At 52.4% G+C, this 20,002-nt stretch overlaps 1 protein-coding gene across 1 annotated transcript in view; it reads left to right on the forward strand.

The window, feature by feature from the left end:
* Positions 1 to 20,002, forward strand: part of RBM19 (RNA binding motif protein 19) — a 70,114-nt gene that overhangs the window by 29,041 nt on the left and 21,071 nt on the right. Inside the window, exon 22 of the mRNA XM_065692465.1 lies at positions 16,121 to 16,226. Within this exon, the coding sequence (XP_065548537.1) occupies positions 16,121 to 16,226 (106 nt within the window). The remainder of the gene's footprint in view (positions 1 to 16,120; positions 16,227 to 20,002) is intronic.

Raw genomic sequence — 20,002 nt, forward strand, 5'->3', positions numbered from 1 at the left:
TCAAGCTAAGGAAAGGATCAGGCTGACCATCTGTCTGCTCACCTCCCTTTCCTTATCCCCAGTACCATCCTGACCACTTCCAGGCCTCTGGCAAAGGAGAAGAGATCTTCAATCGAGAGCTTGGTGCAGCTAAGTATATGAAGAAGCTCCTGAGGCTTGCCTTATGAAGGTGGTGTTATGGGATTGACCAGTAAGAGACCTCCAGGAGTTCACAGAAGCCACCCTTGAAGATGGGGTGTGTTTTCTGACCGAGTTCTCATTAGATGAGATTGGATACCAGGGAAACTGACCCTAGGAAAACCACCTCCTTTGTTCTGCTTCTTACAGACCTGCTTGATAACAGAGGGGCTGCCCATCAGTGGTCTGCGTGCGTCAAGCTGGCCCCTTATGGGTCATCCTTGCCCGAGGATGTTTGCAGGACAGGAGGCTTGGTCCTACTTTATCCTCCCATTAGCCTTTAGGGAAGCATCTCCCTGTTGAGCTTCATGTGGCAAAGCAGCAGTGATGATTTTTCCAAGTCCAGGAGCTTGGCACCTTGGCAGCCTGGGCCTGCTGGCAATGGATTTGTGCCCTGCCAATTCACTTGTCCCATGGGCTGCATCACCCCTCTTTGGTTCTCTTTCACACTCCTCCCACCCTTTGGTCCCTACTAGAAGCCAAAGGGTTAAAAGAGCTCGGGGGGGGGGGGTGAGGAGGTGGAGATGAGGTATTTCAGATGCTCATTACTCACTGCCAGCTTCCCCCCACATCATATTAATTTCACGCTGTCACGCAGGACTGCGCTGTCTCTCTCGTCAGCATCCAAGAGGGTGACGGGGATGGGGGGGGGGAAACAGGTTCCCCCCCTCACTTTACCACGGCTGTGATTTGGAAAGCTCATTGGTAGCCTCATTCCTTGCTGTGGTCCCAACCTGGGGCTGCTCACCTTGCAGGGGGACCTGGGGAATGGGGGGCCCTTCGCCACGCGCTGCCTCCCGATGATCATTTTCCACCCCGCTGCTTCTGCAAAAACCCCATGAAATTAGGTCTGCAGCAGCAGGGAGGGAGGGAAGGAGGTGGGGGGAGAGCTGCCAACCTGCCCTGCCCTACCTGTGGGCAGCGAGGATGCTGCTTAAAGTTGGTCTTTAACCGGTTGCCTCCCTTTCCAGTTTCAATGCAAGGAGCGCTGCCCGCGATGATCTCTGCCTTTGCCTCCTCTCTCATTTCTCCCCCTTTTCAGCTGTTTGCTCACTGCAGCTGCCAGAGCTGTCACCTCTGCAGGGACTTCTTGCCATCACATGAGGTAGGGCTGGGGCTCTGACAGCTCCCACACAGGCTCAGCGCTCCCGAGCCCACCCCGGCTGCAGCTCGCTCCTGCGGTAAGGCTCACCAGCAGCACGGATTCTGCTCTGTCCCCAGCAGCTTTTATTATCCTTATCCCTAGAAGGTGTCTCAGCTTTTTGTTCCACGTGTGCTCCTGTGTTTTGGTGGGGGTTGGAGCTGAAGGGATCCTCTCCTCCCCTTTTCTCTCATCGTGTGCCCTACGGCCACGCTTCTTGCAGTGCTTGGTAAAATACAGCAGCAGCAGCTCGGGTCTCCCTGTGTTTGCAGAGCTGAGAAGGAGGGAGCACATTAAGAGGCACAGCTCTCCCCCCTGACAGCAGGGAGCCTGTGGCCCATGCCATTTGAAACTGGAAAGTTTGCAGTCGGCCTTGGGAGGGGAGTGCCAAGGGACCTGTGGCTCTCATGCTCACAGAGCTCTAGACCCAAATCCTATGCCATCAGCAGCACCAGCCTCTGGTACCCCCAGAGCCTTCTAATGCTGATGAAACATTAGAGAATGTATGAATCCAGGCATTACTCCATCTCTTTAATCAGCTTTGCTCATGCTTTTGTGGCTCTGATTCCTTTCTGAGGTCCCCTCTTCCTCAAAAAGGCCATCCTCTGATGTGTGAACTCGCACAGACACATCTCTCGGGAACATTAGCATCTCCCTGGTGCTGTTCCCCCACCTTTGCCCTGACCTTACAAGCAGCAAATGCTGGCAGGAAAGGTCTTTGAACCTCCTTTTGCAGGGCTAGAGTACCGCACTGAAGCTGGCTGTCATCGGGCACGCTGCATGGGACCAGCCTACAGTGATGCTTCTTACCATCGGTTTTTACTCTTTCCCATATGGGGATCTTCCACTTGAAGCAGAGATGTTGCTTCTGGGGGGTACATGGCACATTGTGGGTGTTCAGAGGCAGACAGGGGATGGTGGGATGTGGTTTCCTGAGCCCTGTTCCTTGACGTTGGTGCAAGACTCAGAGGAAAACTTGTACCTTGGCAAATGCCTCTATTCAAGCAAAGCATCTCTTCTTGGGGAGTCACTACCTGCTCCCACCTCATTTAATCCCTCAATATGAGCATGGCAGCTTGTGTACCAGCCTGGAGAAATGGACCTAGCTGCTTTGCCTCTGAAAATGAGGATGTGTTGAAAGCCCCTGGCCTTTCAGCAAGGAGAAATGAGGTCCCTGCTCCCTGGGTATCCCTGATGGGCAGCCAGTTACCCAAAAGGGGCAAACTCTGTCCCTTTTGGCCCCCAGCTGACGTTGTTTTCAGGTGTGTCATTGCCTTTCTTCTTTCCTGCTGGCATCCATGCATGCATTCCAGCTTGTTCAGGTCAGCTCGTGTAGGCACTGCTGGTAGCTGCAGCAGAACATGGCTTCTCTTCCTCTCCTACTGTAGCCCCTGTTTCTCCCTCACATTCACCCCAGGCTGTGAGCACCCACAACATCATGAGGAGCCTTCCTGAGGGTCTGAGGGGAACAGCAGAAGGGGGTGATGATGGGGAGAGCTTGCACCCCATTGCACAGATACCCTGCTTGGTGTTGGGTGCTGCTTTAGAACTGTTCTGCCCTCTTTTGAACTCTATTGCGTTATTCTCACCGTGGAGAGCGGGGCTGTGGAATGCTCTGTCTGTGCGGCAGTGTTGGGGGGGTTAATTTAGTTTATTGGAGAGGCTTTAAGTTGGGAAGGCTGGGGCAGGGGATGGGGAGCACTGAAGCAGACACTTGGCCTAATCAAATTCCATTTATTGAGTTAGGAAGGCTGCATCAGCAGGGTCCATGGCTGCACACTGATGCCGCGAGATGCTGGGCAAGGAAGGTGCAGGGATGCATGTCCCCACCTCTGGGACATCACTCTCCATGGAGGAGGTGGTGTGTGCCTGGTGGTGGCTCATTCTGTGTCCGTGGGGAGGATCTGTCTTGGCTGCAGTGATGGGAAGGCTGTGCTGTGGAGAGCAACAAGCTTCCTGCTGTGAGGAATTTGCTCAGTCCCATGGTGGCTCAGGTAATAATTGCACCATGCATTTGCTGCCTGTCCCTTTGCAGTGACATGTGAAGATGTGTCCCGCTGCATAAAATAGCCTCTGAGCTTCAGCAAGTGGTGGAACTGTGGATAGGAAAAGGGTGTCCCAAGGACAGGGTACACCAGGAGCAAGAAGAGATGTTACCCCCCATCATAGCTTGGGTAACACGCACAGCTCCAGTTTTGGGGATGTGCGAATTGGAGCCTTATTGGGGTAAATTAATGGCTTTAACCTGCCAGAGGGGAGACTGAGCTGAGCTCTTAGGCAGAAGCTCTTCCCTGTGAGGGTGCTGAGGCGCTGTGGCTGCCCCATCCCTGGCAGTGCTCAAGGCCAGGTTGGACACAGGGGCTTGGAGCAAGCTGCTCCAGTGGAAGGTGGGGACTAGAACTGGATGAGCTTTAAGGTCCCTTTGAACCCAGCCCAGGCTGGGATTCTGTGATAAATAAGTACATCTAGAAATGCTGCTCTGCTCTCCTTGCTCTCAGAGTACAATGGGGCAGCCTGACGTTTTATGTTGGTTGTATCTCTGGAGAAGACTGCGCTGATCAGGGCAGCAGGATGACGTGGTGGCTCCCAGCAAGCCGATGCGCTCCTGTTCTTGCTGCTTTCTCTTGTGCTCCCTGGCAGACTTCAGCTGTGGTGGGGCTGGGCTCTTTGGAGACAAACCTGCAGTCGGGAGATCTCACCATCCTCATTGCATTTGAGTCACCAGGACAGAAGCACTTCATTCGAGCTCCTCCATGCTTTTGCATGCATTTGATCTTCCCTACGTGTTTCTCTGTTCTCCTGATGAAAATAATTAAGCTGGTTATTTCTCTAAGTCATCCTGCAGCTTTACAGGGACAAGACTTAAATAAGGCTTCTCTTTAAAGCAGAGCTGTGTTAAAATAGCTGGCTGCCTATAAATATCTCATTGCTTCTATATTTACTCTCTACCACCAGCTCAGTGCAGGAGGCTCTACAGTTGAATCTGAGATTCAATAGTCTGATGTGGCTGGTATCTTAACTGCAAGGCTGCTTTCTCCAAAGGATGTCCTAGGATGCCTTTGGGGGCCTGTGAGGTACGGCTAAATCTCCCTTCCGTGTTTACTGCTTTGCTGGTTGTACAGATTTCCTCTTGTCTTTGAAACGAGCTGACTCATAAGAATCCTGGAGGAGCAGAGATTGGTACCAGGCCCTCTTGTGAGCACTATTTTTAGCATAACTTATTTTTGACCAGAGCTGCACTCTGATCAGGGTTTTCAAAAGAGCCCGGAGGAGATAAATCCCTAAATCTGAGCTCTGTTGGAGCTGTGGGTTCCTTTGAAATCCTGACCTGCTGGTGATTACTGCAGTGACTTGGTGGCTTCTAAGCCCTGGTCCTGCAAGGTGCTGCGCACAGGGAGAATTGTGGCTTATGAGCACAAGCTCTGTGAAAGGCTTTGGGAGCATTGGAAGCTCTCATTGAAGTCTGTGCAAGGACTGAGATTTCGTGAGGTTTGGGATATAAGGGTCATGACTGTGTCTCACTGTACATCTCAGTGAGAGCCACCAGAGGAGGGTGGTTTGGTCCTGGCGTGGTCCTTGGGGGGCGTGGGGTGTGATGGGGAAGAGCTGGACCTTTCTCCTCTATACTTGAATGTCTTTTGTCCCCCAGAAAATGGTCAGTAATTACAGTAGCATCAAGAAGAAAAGCCCCTGGTTAGGTGAAATCACACTGCTCCATCGGCAGGGACCAGGAAACAAGGGCAGGACAGGCACGACTCTGCTCTTGCAATGCCCTATGGGCTGGCACAGTAGGAAGGGACCTAAGGGAGGGCTGAGACCTTGCTTTGCAGTTGGAGAAGGAGAAAGTTGGCTTTGTGACTGGCATTGATTTTCAGATTCAGGGGGGCTGGAACTAGATAATCTTAAGGTCCTTTTCAACCCAAACCATGCTATGATCTTGGGAATTCTGTGATCTCTGGTGATGTGCATCACTTTCCAGCTCAATTAAAAATGCAAGATGGGAAAACAATAGATGAAAAAACTTTGTTGATATAGAAGCTTCTTTGTTTAAAAGGTGGTTAAGGAACTGGGAGATTTTTCTGTGAAGGCTTCTTTCTTCTCTAGTCAAAATGTAGCTTTTTACTCAAAAGCTTCTTAATCTACAATTTTTTTTAGAGACTATTTTGTTCTTACCCCTTTTCCCTCTTCGAAGTACACAAGGATGACACTTAGGGACATGGTTTAGTGATGGACCTGCCAGTGTTAGCTTTACAGTTGGACTCCGTGATCTTCAAGGTATTTTCCAACCTCAGTGATTAGATCAGGGGATGACCCAAGTCCACCCTGCTTGGCTGAAAGGCCCGTGGAGGCTGCTGGGTGCTTTTTGGTGTGCTGGCATCTCATCCTGCCTTTCATTTTGCCCCATTCAGTTTGGTGTGGAGCCAGCTCTGTCAGGCTAAATTCCTGTGATGGTCACACTGTTCCTGTCTGCCTCTGCCAGTGGGAAGCTGTTGAACAATAGTCATCATCTGGGAGGAGGAGCAAAGGGAGGCTGTAAGACAATGTGATGCTGGTTCCACCGCACAGCAAATCAGTGCCGACCAGGGAAGAGAAAAGCCCCTTTTAACATTACTTGTTAAAACCAAATCTCAGTAAGGAACTGAATCTCTCCCCCAGTATTAAAACCTTGCAGAGCGGCATTAAATGCAGCAAAATAAAGCAAGCAAACCTGGCTGCAGCACCAGTCTAGAAGGGACTGAAGTGGAGGGATATTAAGATGTGAAGACCTGCCGCTGTGCTGGTGATGGAGGATTTAAAACCTAATAATGACTGTTGTGGTTTTTCCCCTTTCTTTCTGCTCGGTTCTCAGAATCGCTTTCGTTCTGTTTAGCATGCAGCCTAATTGTGTAATTAGACGATAGACTGGAGTAGAATTTAGTCTGTGTAATACCAGTTATAAAGAAGAGGCCTAATTATGTATATCTGCTCAGGTAAATAATGCATCAGGGGCATGGAGTGGCCTAATTACTGTTCTGAAAACCTGCCTAATGACTAATTTACTTGGAATTCCAGGAAGCTTTTGATAAGGTCTCTCAGAAGCAACTCTTAAGGAAAAGAAATGGAGAAAGGGGTAAAACGTTTTGCTATGTTTTTAAAGCAGCCGTTTAAGCGATGGGAAGCAGTCGCTGGCTTCTGGTCTTGGATCGTGAGGAGAGGGAAGGTCTTGTGGCTGCCTGTAGGTCTAGGGCCAGAGCTGTCGTGTTGCTGATCCTGCTTCACCATGAGCTCCAAGAGAGGCTGTTGCTGGCTGGGACATCCACAAGGAACAGGGCTTAATGTTAACAGGAGCCTTGTAGGTGAATTCAGAGCTCCTTAGGAGAAGCACATGGATGTCCACAGAGTCAGTGGCACTGTTTGTGCATATATTAAGCATTAAATAACTTAGGAAGATCTGTGCCAAAACTTGATAAATCCAAAAGGAGCTGAACTTTGTTTAGCTGTCTGCAGGCAGAAGACAGAGGGATCAGGGACAATCCAAAAAGCTGGACCAGCTTCCCCACGGTTGGGTTCTGGGTGGATCTCATGGGCTTCCTCCATGTGCAAGGGGGAATGGGTTTAAACCTAAACAGGGGAAGTTCAGGTTGGTTATAAGGAAGAAGTTCTTTACTGTGAGGGTGGTGAGGCACTGGCACAGGGTGCCCAGAGAAGTGGTGAATGCTCCATCCCCGGCAGTGTTCAAGGCCAGGTTGGACAGAGCCTTGGGCAACACCGTCTGATGTGAGGCATCCCTGTTCATGGCAGGGGTTGGCACTGGATGATCTTAAGGTCTTTTCCAACCCAAACCATTCTGTGTGTTGGAGCTGGGATCAGCACTGTTATTCTGGGGAGCATGCGGGGTACATCGTGGAGATACCACAGTGAGGTTTAAACCTACAGCATGGATACAGGAGTGAGCTGATGGTCCCTGGTGAGAGGTAGGCACTGAGCTGACACGGAGGGGTAGGAGATGCGCAGATGTGCAGGTAGGAGACAGGAGAGTCCCAGTGAAGCCTTTAACTGGGCCAAGGGGACCCTGGACCAGGGGATGCAGGATTCCTTGATGAGGACTGCCCGGTGCCAAGGCTGAGCAGGGATGCAGGAAGGGGCTAGGGCAGATGTGCCAGGCTGGTGTGGCCACTGGGGAGGGGAATCTGGAAAGGTGGTATAGGGATAGGGACATGGGAGCTTTGCAGGCTCCGCTGTGCTCCCAAACCATCTTGCCCTGGCCACTGTGTCTCTACCAGGATGATTTTCTTTTCTTGGCATGTATCTGTGGCAAAGCATCACTTTATTCTGCCATGGGCACAATGCCTCTTCCCCACATTGACTGCTTTAAAGAAAAGGGGTAAAACATGCACTTTGTAAGGTCCTCCATCATGTGTATCGCAGTGGTCCCCCTCGCCCTGGACCTCAGGCTCTCCTCCTTCAAGCACAGCTCTGTCCTGCTGTCTTTTGACATAGAATCATAGAGTCAGCTAGGTTGGAAAAGACCTTTAAGCTCATCAAGTGCACTCTTTACCCCAGCACTGCCAAGGCCACCCCTGCCCCATGGCACTGAGGGCATCGTCTCCACGGAGTGTGAACCCTTGCAGGGCCGGTGCCTGCAGCCCTGCCCTGGGCAGCCTGTTCCAATGCCTGAGCACCCTCTGGGGTAGGAATTGTTCCTCAGCTCCATCTGAACCTGCCCTGGGGCAGCTTGAGGCCGGTTCCTCTTGTCCCATCCCTTGTTCCCTGAGAGCAGAGCCCAGCCCCTCCTGGCTCCATCCTCCTGTCAGGCACTTGTAGGGAGTGATCAGGTCCCCCCTGAGCCTTCTCTTCTCCATCTGACCCCCCCAGGTCCCTTGGCCATTCCCCATCACTGCTCTGCTCCAGGCCCTGCACCAGCTCCATTTGCTTCTCTGACCCCACTCCAGCACCTCAGTGTCTCTCTGGTAGTAAGAACTGATGCATCTCTTGGTGCAGGCAGCTTTGGCCACCACTGCTCCCTCCCTTCACAACCACCCTGCTTTGCTTTTGGGGCTTTTCTGGGTGCAAACACCATTGTGTGTTTCCAACTGGAGGAGCTGATGTGCAGGGAGCAGCGGGAGGGAATTAGCACCGAAGGATCCTCTGCCAAGCAGCCAGGATGGAGATAAAGCAGGAGGATCTTTGTGCCCAGCCAGGGAATGCTAATTGCCTTCCCTTCCTTGCAAACTTTGCAGATGATGCTCTTGAAGTCCTCAGTAAGATAAGCAGTTGCTGTGGCAGGTGTGCCGAAAGCGCCGTCTGGATGCAATTAGATGTGTTTGTGAGAGAGCATTCCAGAGACAGGGAATGGGGCCGTTCCTGCCGGGCACATCCTAGGGGGCTTGTCCCACTCCCGTGCGGGGTTGCTTGTGGAAAGCTTTGGTTGCTTCCAGCCTCATTTGGGGGATGCAGAGTGGGAATCAGGCTGTGAGTTTCCAACGTGTCTGGCAGAAATAAAGCCTGAGGATAGGGAGAGGTGTTACTTGTGCTGCAGGGACAGAAAGGTGGAAAACTGCTCTCGGTGACACATCAGAGACCCTCCGCATGGGATGAGCACCCAGGCTGGACACCAAGAGTCCCATCACCACAGCCGATGTGCTGCCTGTGTGCCTTTCTCTGGCCCCAGTTCTCCCATCAAAGAGAAATCCCTGGGCTTTCCAGGCTTCCTTCCCAGTCTCTTTATGACTTCCAGCTTTTCTGCTGCTTTTGCTGCCGTGTTTTTCCTTTCTCTCTCATACCAAGGATGCTCACATTCACGTTGCACAGGTTAAATCACGAGTCCCTCTTCTACCTTCATGGATGGATCAAAGCGTTGTGTGTCTGTGTGAGATTGGTAGACAGCAGTGGGCAGTGAGCTGGGATAACGGGAGAGGTGTGGAATCCTGAGGTCACCTTTATGGGGAAGCAGAGCTGAAGAGGAGCCGGGGGTCCCTGCTTCATTCCACAGCTCTTTAGCAGCAGCACAAGGGCTGCAACATCTCTTACTGATAGCTCCTCCCGCATCAGGATCCAATGGTCATGCCTGGTCCTGGAGAACCTCCAGGTTTGAAAATGCTGTTCCCAATTTTCGTGGGCCCTTTATGTAGAAGTGTGGTAAATGGCACTTTTCTATTCCGGAAGCCTTTGTTTCAGAGAGATCCCTGTCTCCTGGGGAGACCTGGAAGTTCTGTTAGACAGGAGAGTCTCTCCACTTCACTGTCCTGCCATCACCCAGCAGCGCAATAGAAGGACAAGTGGGAATCACCTGTGTCCAGCTGAATACACAGGAGGCCTTTGGACACTCATGATCCCACGTGAGCTGAGGATGCAGGCTTGAATAGCTCTGAAATCTCACTGTGGTGAGGCTCCCCAGGCAGACAGGGCTGCACTTCCTTTAGGAGTGGAGGAGGTTCCCCACCGCATCCACAAGCGCAGCACGACTGGCAGCTCCTGCCTGGAAATGCTCAGTGCCAAAAAGAATGATTCCACGATGGAATTGCTCAGCTTCCCTCGGTAAGGGTGGCCAAGAGGGGAGCCTGGCTTTGGATGGGAAGCTCTGAGCAGGGTGGCCGGGTCTGTCCCCTAAAACTGGCCTCAGGAAGGGGTCCATTGGGAGGACTGGAGAATACAGCAGCACTTCTCCCAGCAGCACAAGGCTGGCACTGAGGAATCGCATCAAGTGAAACTCAGTTTTGCTGCGGCAGCAGATCGAGAGGCCTCCAAACAAAGATGATGCTCCTGGGCAGAGAGGAGGGGAAGCTGGAAAAACTGATGATCCATGTAGGAAGGAGCAAGGTGCAGACGTGGCTGTCCTCCCCCTGTGAACCGCTGCCTTTTCATGGGGGTTTTGAAGGGGATTTGATTATCCAGCAGGATTGCCTAGTGCAGGTAAGGAGCCACCGCAGGAATGAGGGATCAGCTTTGAGGTGGGGACCTGCTGCCCAGCATCGCTTCGTCCGTGCAGCCATGGGCTGGGGGTGCACCAGGACACCCAGTGTGCTGTAACGTCCTTCCAGCCATCACCTTCTGTCCCACTCCACCGGAGATGGTGGCAGCAGCAGTTTGCGGTTTGATGAGGGTGTCTGGAGCCTTCACTTTGCCCTCCTGTATGTTCAGAGGTTACCAGGATGTTCCTGATGATGATGATAGCAGTAATAGGGGAGATAGGTGGCAGATTAATTCCTCCAACTCTAACAGGATTTAAGCTAACAAGAGAGGAGGGCTTGGTTCTTTTTTTTTCCCTCCCTCTTTCCTTTCCCTTCCTCTTTTCAGGTATTTCCTGTGCTGGGGATAACACCACCAAGGGGTGTTAAATTGGCTCTGAATGTCCACCCCTGGCTGTCCACATTCTTGTAACGATTTCATTAGCTTGAATTATCCACGTTATTTTCTTGTAATGGGATTAGCTGTACTGGAGTCAGTGAAGTCCTGGAGCGGGAGGCGGGAGGGCCCTTCCGCTGCCTATTTCATTAACTCTCTCATGCAGGGGGTGGAACTGGCCATGGCTCAGCCCAGGGGCAAAACTATTTGCCAGGCTCCTTCCTAAAGGAAGAAGAAAGAAAAAGGACCATTATTTCCCTCCCCATTCCCTTATAATCAGCAAATCAGTGCAGAAGCAGAGGCTGGTTAGGGATGTAATTTGCTGGGGAAAGGAAGGTCCTATTTGGGGGCAAAGACAGGGTGGAAATCGTACAGCTAAGATGACCATTGCAAAGTGATTGGGTGAATTCTGCTGGGATGATGAGTGGCTGCAGCCTGCTGCTGGGATAGAAAGAGGTGGTGCAGCAAGGGAAGGGAAGGATTTGTGTCTCCTGGGCTCGTGTTCCCTGCCCAGAGCCATGTCTGATGAGCGGTCACGCTGCCTGGCTCATTCACTTGAGCTCTGGCCTAGGGCTGCCAGCAGTCATCAGGGAGGATGGAGTCAGCAGCACATGGTGTGCGAGGCATCCCTGCCCATGGCAGAGGGTTGGAACTGGATGATCTTAAGGTCCTTTCCAACACAAACCTCTATGAGAAGGCAGCGAGAGCAGAGAAGGAGGTGGTGGCAGTAGGTGGCAACCCATAGGAAGGTTGGCAAGCTTGCTAGAGGTTTCCATGAGCACCTTTTCACTAATATCTAATCTAAATCTCCCCTCTTTCATCTTGAAGCCATTCCCCCTTGTCATTGCTCCCAAGCACTTGCAATCTGGGCACGGGAGCACACAAGGGTAAGTAAATCCCTTGCACTAAGCCAGGCTGCGAGGAGGCACCTGGGGTGCAGGAGAACACGGTCGCACAGAATCCAAAAGTGAATGGCATGGGGTGGTCCCATGGTATCTATTCTAAATCTACCCTCTTCCAGCTTGAAGCCATTCCCCTTTGTCACTGTTTATTGGTTAGTTATATTAATTGTGCTAATTGCCAGAACTGCTATTAATAGAGGCAGTTTTGGTGGGGGACAAAAGCAAAGAGCAAGAACTTTGCCAAGGAGGCAGCAGGTTTGCAAACCCCCCCAACAACCCGCCATGCGTACACTGCTCCATCACCTCCTGCCTTCCTTCCCCATACAGTAACAAGAAGCAGTGTCCTCTGAAATCCCAAGTGGGACCAGGGCTTGGAGGGGTGTGGGATGGATTTGGAGGACCTTTCCCTCGACGAGTCACACATCCCAAGGTCCGCAGAAACATGCAGTATTCCCAGAGATGCCAGTAGGGCCGTCCCCTTCCTGCCAGCCACAAGGGATCCAGCCCTTCTATATGGCATTGCCAGCTATCAGGTGCTCTTGTGCTGCTCTTCCAGTGGTGCTGCAGCCATCCCTTCGCTTCCCTGGCTGAACAGAGGGAAGAGAAGGAGATTTCTCCTCCACACTACAAGCTGGCTGCGGGTCAGAAGAACATCGCTCCTTGGGATTGTAATTACATCCTTTTGGCACAGGCCAGCCGGGAGGCAAGTCCCTTGCCTGCTAATTCTAGGACATTATATTGCTCTTAACCAGAGCGCACTCTAGCTTGGTGGACAACACACTGCTCACTTGGAAGGTGCTTGCCCATCCTTCATCAGCATGGCCAAGCAGCCAGGTGAGGACAGGGATACAGGCAGTCTCCAGAAGCTTTCTTCCCTCCTCTGCCAGCATCACCCACAAGTTCTCACCTTTCCATCACTGCTCTCCTGCTACCAAGCCCGTTGTGCATCCACCCCAGTATCACCTGAGTGCCAGCACCATCTCCTGCTGACTCCAGCACCTCTTTTCAGTGCTCCTTTTCTCCCACCAGGTTGTGTTTGCATTTCTGCCCCCTGCTTCCATATCTGACTCAGTGTCCAAGTGTGGCCCCATCACTGCCCCAGGCAGCCATGGCAGTGAATTGCACGTGCTCATTCATGAGACAGGGACCTCCAAACGAGGGTGAGCTGCAAGCTCCTTGGGGCCAGCCAAGACCTGTCCAGCCCTGGTTATTATTTTGAAGTCCCAAACACAAAGACGTGTTCACCTTGGTGTGCCCTCAGCTATGAGCTCATCGAGCACTCTTGGGTTGCCAAGTCCTGTAAAGGAAACCTCTGTCTCTGGTTTACATCCCTTCAGGAAATAGGCTGAGGTGAGCTCTTAGGCAGAAGCTCTTCCCTGTGAGGGTGCTGAGGCGCTGGCACAGGGTGCCCAGAGAAGCTGTGGCTGCCCCATCCGGGGCAGTGCTCAAGGCCAGGTTGGACACAGGGGCTTGGGGCAAGCTGCAATAGTGGAAGGTGGCAGAGACTTGGAACTGGATGAGCTTTAAGGTCCCTTTGAACCCATCCCAGGCTGGGATTCTGTGATCATTGTGAGCAGCTCCATGGGGAGGTTGTACAGGACATTTGGCTTTGCCAAACTTGTTACAGATGAAATCTCAGCCTGGCGCGGTGCCACCAGGAGCTGCAGGGGTGCCTGGCCAGAAATCCAGCCCCATGCCAAGCGTGTGGGTCTGGTGGGTACAGGACTCACCAGGAAGGAGCTTGGAGTCTTCCACAAACAAGTCACTGTCTCAAGAAGGAGAGGGCATTGCTCCTGCAACCGCCCAGTCCTTCAATGCTTGTGCTGGAGCTGAGCCCTGGCACTGGTGCAGGAGCTCAGGAGCACTTGGGGAAGGCCTGGATGCTGGTGAGTACAGTGCAGAAACCACTTGGGTTTCACATTCATGCTAAATCCAAGGTCTTTCCTGTGAACCACTGTGCTTGGGGCCAGGAGCCTGGCATGGGGTTGGCAAAGGGATTTGGAGCCAGCGCTTTCGGATCTCTGTCCAGTTTGACAAGGAGAGAGATGCTGGCTTCAGGAACCCCCATCCCTGGTCAGCTTCAAGAATCCCCATCCCTGCTGCATTCTCATGCTGATTATGCCCATTGGGACCATGTTGTGGAAGGGGAAAGAGGTGGCAGTGACCCCAGGCCCAAGTTGCTGTGAGTCCCTCTGCCATCCCCACCCCAGGAAGAGCGTGGTTTAAAGCAGCTCAGTGGGATCTTACAGTCGAGCTGCAGTTCAGCAGCCTGTATTAAAGCTGCTTTCTTCCCTCCCCTGTCATTTTGCTTGGGTTTTGCCTGTGTCCCTTTTCCTTCTGCCATCCTGCCTTCTGTGGCTTTGCCCCTGGCACAATCCATGCACAGCCATCCCGGAGCTGGAAGGCTGCAGCATCGATGCGGGAGCAGACATGCAGCATCTGCCTTCCTTGGGTACCAGGAGCTTGGCGCTGCGGGGGGTAATTGGGTTCCCTCCTCCTCTGCCTTTCTCCCCCCCTCCCAAAATCCAGAGGAAATAATTGGAATAGAGAGGTGTGAGCCTCTGCCTGGCACTGGGGAGGGGAACATTAAAGGCCCGAGCTCTCCACTTCATTCGCAGCTCCTGGGCTGGTAATTGCTGTGTTGTGGTTTCTAATTAGCACCACAGTTGGGGGTAGGTGTTTTACTGGCAGCCCTGGTGGGGTCAGCCCTGTCTCTGCAGTGCCCCTCGGCTTCCCTCACCCCCCCGCTTCCTGATGGATCCATCCCTTTGGGAGCAGCTGCTGGGTACCACTGTCCTTCCTCCCCGCAGCTGCCTGCCCAGGGAGATGCTCGTGGCCAGACCTGCTCTGGATCAGGTCCCCACTGCCTCCAAACGTCTCCCAGCATGGGTGTCTCTGAGCTGGGAATGAAGGAAAGAAGCATCTTCTCCTGTCTCTGCCCAGGGTTAAAGTGGGTCACCATGGCCCCTGGGACCCCATGAGCACCTTCTTACCCATCCTCACCCATCTGCCTGTTGGTTCTCGGTGTCAAAGGGAGACACGTGGTGTTGTAGTGCACAGAGTAAGTGTTGTCTGAGACCTCCTCCCTTTTAGCAGACATTCTGCTCCCCATAGGCAGTGCCTGTGATGTTTTCCATAGTCTGAAGCAAGCACCCCCCTGCCCATGCCACCACGGGCTGTCTCTCTAGGTGCTCACCTCCTTGGGCCAGGAGCTCTCTCATTACCTCTCCCTTAAGCCAGCTACGGTAGGGATGCTGCAAGCTATAGGAGCCACCCGCATTGCTCCTGGGGCCTCCATCGCCCACACCCCCATGCGGGAGGCCCCTTCTGCTGCTCCCGGGGGCTGAGCATCCCCACAGGCGAGGCTGCTCCCTCCCCTCCGCTTGGGTTTGTTTGTTTGTGTAACACCAGCACGAAGGGGGCAGGAGGGAGGGAAAGCACTGAGGAGGAGACGTGCAGATTCATTTTGCAGCTTCATAATGGTACATTTACACACCACGTTGCCTAAGGAAATTGGGGAGATGAATGCCTGGTCATGCTGCCAGTGCACCAGGTTAACTCCTAGGATTTAGCTTATATCATTTCACGAGAGCATTTATGGCCTTTACTGTGTTTATTCCCAGGTGCTCTTTGGCACTGCTGCATCCCGGGTTCCTTTTGTGTATGCACGTGTGTGTGTGTGTGTGGAGATTTTCAAATGAAATAACACATCTAGTCAGACCTGGTCCACATTAAATATTTATTGCCTGCAGTTTGTGCATATGTGTTTGATAAATGGCTGGAAGGGGAGGGGAGGAGAAGGGGAAGCGGGAGCTCGGATGCGGAGAAAGCATCGGCTTTGTCCTGGAATTCCTCCAGGGGATGGCACTGGAGAGGGCTCTTTTGGGTCTGTTTTCAGGCTTTTTGGACAAGGTCCAGGCTAGCGGGATGGTTGGGTCCCTTGGTGCTCAAGTGACAAGCTCCTTCTCTAAGGACAGGCATACCATGACAAGGTGTCCACTTGGGTCGTGGCTGAGCCCTACCCCACATCCTCCAGCTAAACAGAAACCCCCTTATTTCCCCATTCCTTGCCTTTCCACCCTGTTGGCACTCAAAAACTTGGCTGAAATGCTGCTGGATCTGAGGGTTGTTGTGCAGGACTTGGGTCTGCGGAGTTCACCTCTTTCTACATTCAGCAAGCTTAAGTGAAAGCGGTTTATTCCAGCCCATGAAAGAGGCTGGGTGGTTGAAATGCAGGTACCCAAGTGTTAAAGTGAAGAAATGCAGTCTTAAAAGTGATGCCCAGCGTCTGTGGAGCAGAGGGATGGGGCTACAACAGGCTCTGGGGATGGAGAAGGTACTCTGGAAAGAGAACAGGTCCCCATGGGGCCATGCTCTGGCTCATGCCTGTACCCTGTGCACTCTTCAGAGGTGCAAATCCATCTGGTTTGGTGGTGGATTGGAGCAGCAGTGACCTGAAGATGCTCTTTGGCTGCTCTGAACGAGGCCTGCAACCAGTAGCACTGTGGCTTGTGATAAACTGATGGCTCTTCCCTCGATTTCACAGTGTCTTTGCTTTTCCCTCTCTAATTCCCAGCACCTTTGGAGAGCTGAAGACTGTCCGGCTGCCCAAGAAAATGGCAGGAACAGGATCCCACCGGGGCTTTGGCTTTGTGGATTTCCTCACCAAGCAGGATGCCAAGGTAAGATGTAATCTTCCTCTTCAGTGCTCTCCCAGCTTGGTCTCAGAGCAGAAGGTGATGGAGGGAGCCTGGAGGCTCTGTCCCACTGAGGCTTAGCCCAGAGTTGGGGCAGGCTGTTACCATTCAGCAGCAAAGCTGGTAGCCTCCAGGTTACAATGCAGAAACCAAACCTAAGCCATAATGGGCACAGGTTTGGTGTAACTGATCAAATGGCCAAAACTTCTCGTACTGTAGAAGGGCAGGGGCTTATTTTTGAGGTTTATCAGAAGCCAGGTGAAAAGGGGTGGGTTTGACCAACATTTAACACATTAGGAAACCTGAGTGCATGTCCCACCTCCTCTACTGCCTTGGGTTTAGGGGAGTTTTGCATATTGTGGCTGTTCACTGTTGTAAACTGTGCAAGGCCGGTATTCATCAGTTCCTCTGTGTGCTTTGAGAGCCCCTGTGAGCAGCCTTCCCCTGGTGCTTTTCAGATAGTGCAGTAAAGCAGTGGCTGTGAATTGGCCAAAAGGATGGGCAAGCAGAGAGAACACAAACCCAAAGATCAAGTTCTGTAATGCAGCCATTTGTCTTGGTCTGAAGAGGGGTCACAGGTTGGCCAAGGATGCTTTCTCAACACCAAGAACTGAGCTCCTGAAGGTTGAAAGCATGTTTTAACCAAAACCCACAAATTGTTCCAGTATCTTGGTGTCTTCACAATCAAATGCACTTTCTGTTGCTAAATATTCCATAGCATTTCAGCTGGGATAGATTCCTGTTCAAAGTGCTCTTGTCTGTTAGTACTTTGGAGCTTTCCTGTATGGTTAAATTCCATATTCGCAGAAGAAACAAGGGAGTTGTAGCCTGTCTGATAGTGATGTTCTCTCTTTGCCAGTGGTTTGGGAGCAGGCATGGTCTCTCATGCCCTGGATAGGAGAAGGGTCCTCAGCCCTGCTGGAAGCTGCTGTGTGGGTACTCCCAGCACCAGAGCAGGGCAGGTTTGATCCCCACTGCTGGCTCGTGGCAGTTTGCACAGTATCTTGAAGGGGAATGGCTGTGGGCACAAGGCAAGGGATGTTATGGCTGAAGGGAAGGGGCCACATGGCTCCACTGACTCCCTAAGACTCTGAATTTACGAGACCAGAGCTGAAGGACAGAGGAGGGGGAGCAAGCAGCGCCTGTGTTTATGTTCTTAGACAGGATTCATTGATCCAGGATCACCAGGGACTATTAGATCATCCCTTCCAGTCTGACCTCCCATATAACACAGTACATAGAGTTTCTTTGTTAGTCCTGTATTGATCCTGATTCAAACTTCCTTCTGCTCAGCATTTGTCCTCTCCTTGCTCACTGGGCAGCGTGGGGTGCAGAGAGTCCCCTGGGAACTGGTTCCTCTCCCTGTGCCCATGGCTCTGCTCGAACACCGGCTGGGGGCTGCTTTGCTTTAACCTCCGCTTCACGCCAGAGTCACTCAGGATTTCTTCCTGGTGTTTGAATTAGTCTTTTCCCAAAGGAAATAGAAAGATGCATACAGGGACCTGGCTGGTTATCATCGAACCATAGAATCACAGACCGGTTTGGGTTAAAAGGGACCTTAAAGTTCCTCCAGCTCCAACCCCTGCCACGGGCAGGGACCCCTTCCACTGGAGCAGCTTGCTCCAAGCCCCTGTGTCCAACCTGGCCTTGAGCACTGCCAGGGATGGGGCAGCCACAGCTTCTCTGGGCACCCTGTGCCAGCGCCTCAGCACCCTCACAGGGAAGAGCTTCTGCCTAAGAGCTCAGCTCAGCCTCCCCTCGGGCAGGTTCAAGCCATTCCCCTTGGCCTGTCCCTGCATCCCTTGTCCCAAGCCCCTCTCCAGGTTTCCTGCAGCCCCTTTAGGCACTGGAGCTGCTCTAAGGTCTCCCCTTCAGGAGCTTTCCCTTCTCCAGGCTGCCCCAGCCCAGCTCTCTCAGCCTGGCTCCAGAGCAGAGCTGCTCCAGCCCTCGCAGCATCTCCGTGGTCTCCTCTGGACTCACTCTAACAGCTCCATGTCCCTCTTGTGTGTCCTTATTGCTGATCAGTTTGAGGGTGCATGGGACAGCACCCGCTTTTCTGCTTGCTTTCAGAAGGAAACAGGGCAGAGGCTCAGTGTCTCCCTCCCGTACCTCTTCAGCCCCTTGAGGACCCAGTGGCTGATTCCAGCCGTGCTGGACAAATAGAGATCTCAGTGGTAGGAAGCCCATCCATCGTGAAGAGCACTGGGAGGTCGCTAGCCTGGGGCAGCGTTCCCAAAGCTCATGAAAGCCACAGGAGGTGAGCGTGCAGGGAGCAAGCTGCCCTGTGGAAGAGCATCTGTGGGGGACGTTGTTCTTCTCCAGCAAACCAGCTCTTCTTCCTTTTCTTTTTATCTCACTCATCTCTTTGAGGGATTTAATTGTCTCACAAGTGTCACATCAAGTACACTCCATTGGCCGTCTGCAAGAGGATGCGCTGGGTATTGATGAATAGGATCCTGAATATTGTAAACAGGGCTATAATTGGCTCCGAGTTTATTGCTTAGTGAAATGAGAGAGGAGGGGAGTGGGGCTGGAGACCTCGGAGCTGAATAGCTTGTGACTGTCAGTGATGTTGTTGCTCAGAGTGGTAATGTGGAAATCACTTCTAAGCGTCTTATAAAACATGATGGATTTGTAATGGAATAGTTAAGGGGGCTTTGTTGAGCATTTAAAGCCTGTGACCTCTCGTGTTTGTCTTTTTCTCTGAGCAATCTCAACTGCTGTGGGACTGTATATGGAGATTTTCCAAAGCCAGGGTAGGGATGTGGGGCTCCTGCTCCCAGCTGCCCTGTTGGGTTCTCTCAGCCTCCCCAGATGCTCTGCCCAAGGAGAGCAGTGGGGTCGCCTTGCTTATAGGGAAGGTGATGTTCAGGCCAGACACAGGACGCTGCTGGTGGAAGCATCTTCTCCCCATCCCATCATCTGCTCATCCTTCAAAGCCCCATTCTCAAGCCTGGCTTTCTCACAGTGATGTCTGCAGCCAGGGCTGTCCCTTGGGTCATTTGACAGCTCCCAGGGTGATGAATGGACTCAACTGGGAGCCCTACACCAGCATCAGGTGAAATCAGCAGCCCTCTGTCTTCTGTGGTGTGAGCATTTAACAGACCACAGCACACACGCATGCGAAGCCAGGCAGTGGGGAAGAGCTCATGTCAAAGATGGCAGTGGGAGGGACAAAGTACCACTCACAAAGAGGGTTTGTGTGCCTGCTGATCATAGAATGGTTGGGTTGGAAGGGACCTTAAAGCTCATCCAGTCCCAACCCCTGCCACGGGCAGGGACACCTTCCACTGGAGCAGCTTGCTCCAAGCCCCATCCAACCTGGCCTTTGGTTTTAAATCCCCACTGCCTGCTGACCACTAGCTGGGAGTACATGGAAGTTAGGGGATGAGAAGGGGAACTTTGATCTGCTGGCAATAGCAAATGAATCCCGTTAAGGCAGCATTACCCATTTGCCATGTTCCCTGGGCAGAATTACTGGGGGATTGGTTTTGTTTGTGAACTATTAACTGGAAGCCAAGTTTCTGCTTTTCTCCCCTGTTGATATAAAAATGCATCTGGTCTCCAAACAGAAATTGCCCATTCGGGAAAGACAGTCAAGCCTTTAAAAATGCGTGCACATGGAAGGCAAAAATCCTTGTGTGCAGCTGGCATCGCAGAGAGCATCCTCAGTTGGGACTGGCTTTTGTGAGGAAGGGAAATTTATCAAGCTCCTAATGTTGTTGACCCTTTGTCCCTCTAATGACTCCAGCCCGGAGGCC

The sequence above is a fragment of the Lathamus discolor genome, chromosome 12 (assembly GCF_037157495.1).
Source record: "Lathamus discolor isolate bLatDis1 chromosome 12, bLatDis1.hap1, whole genome shotgun sequence".
Taxonomy (NCBI): Eukaryota; Metazoa; Chordata; class Aves; order Psittaciformes; family Psittacidae; genus Lathamus; species Lathamus discolor.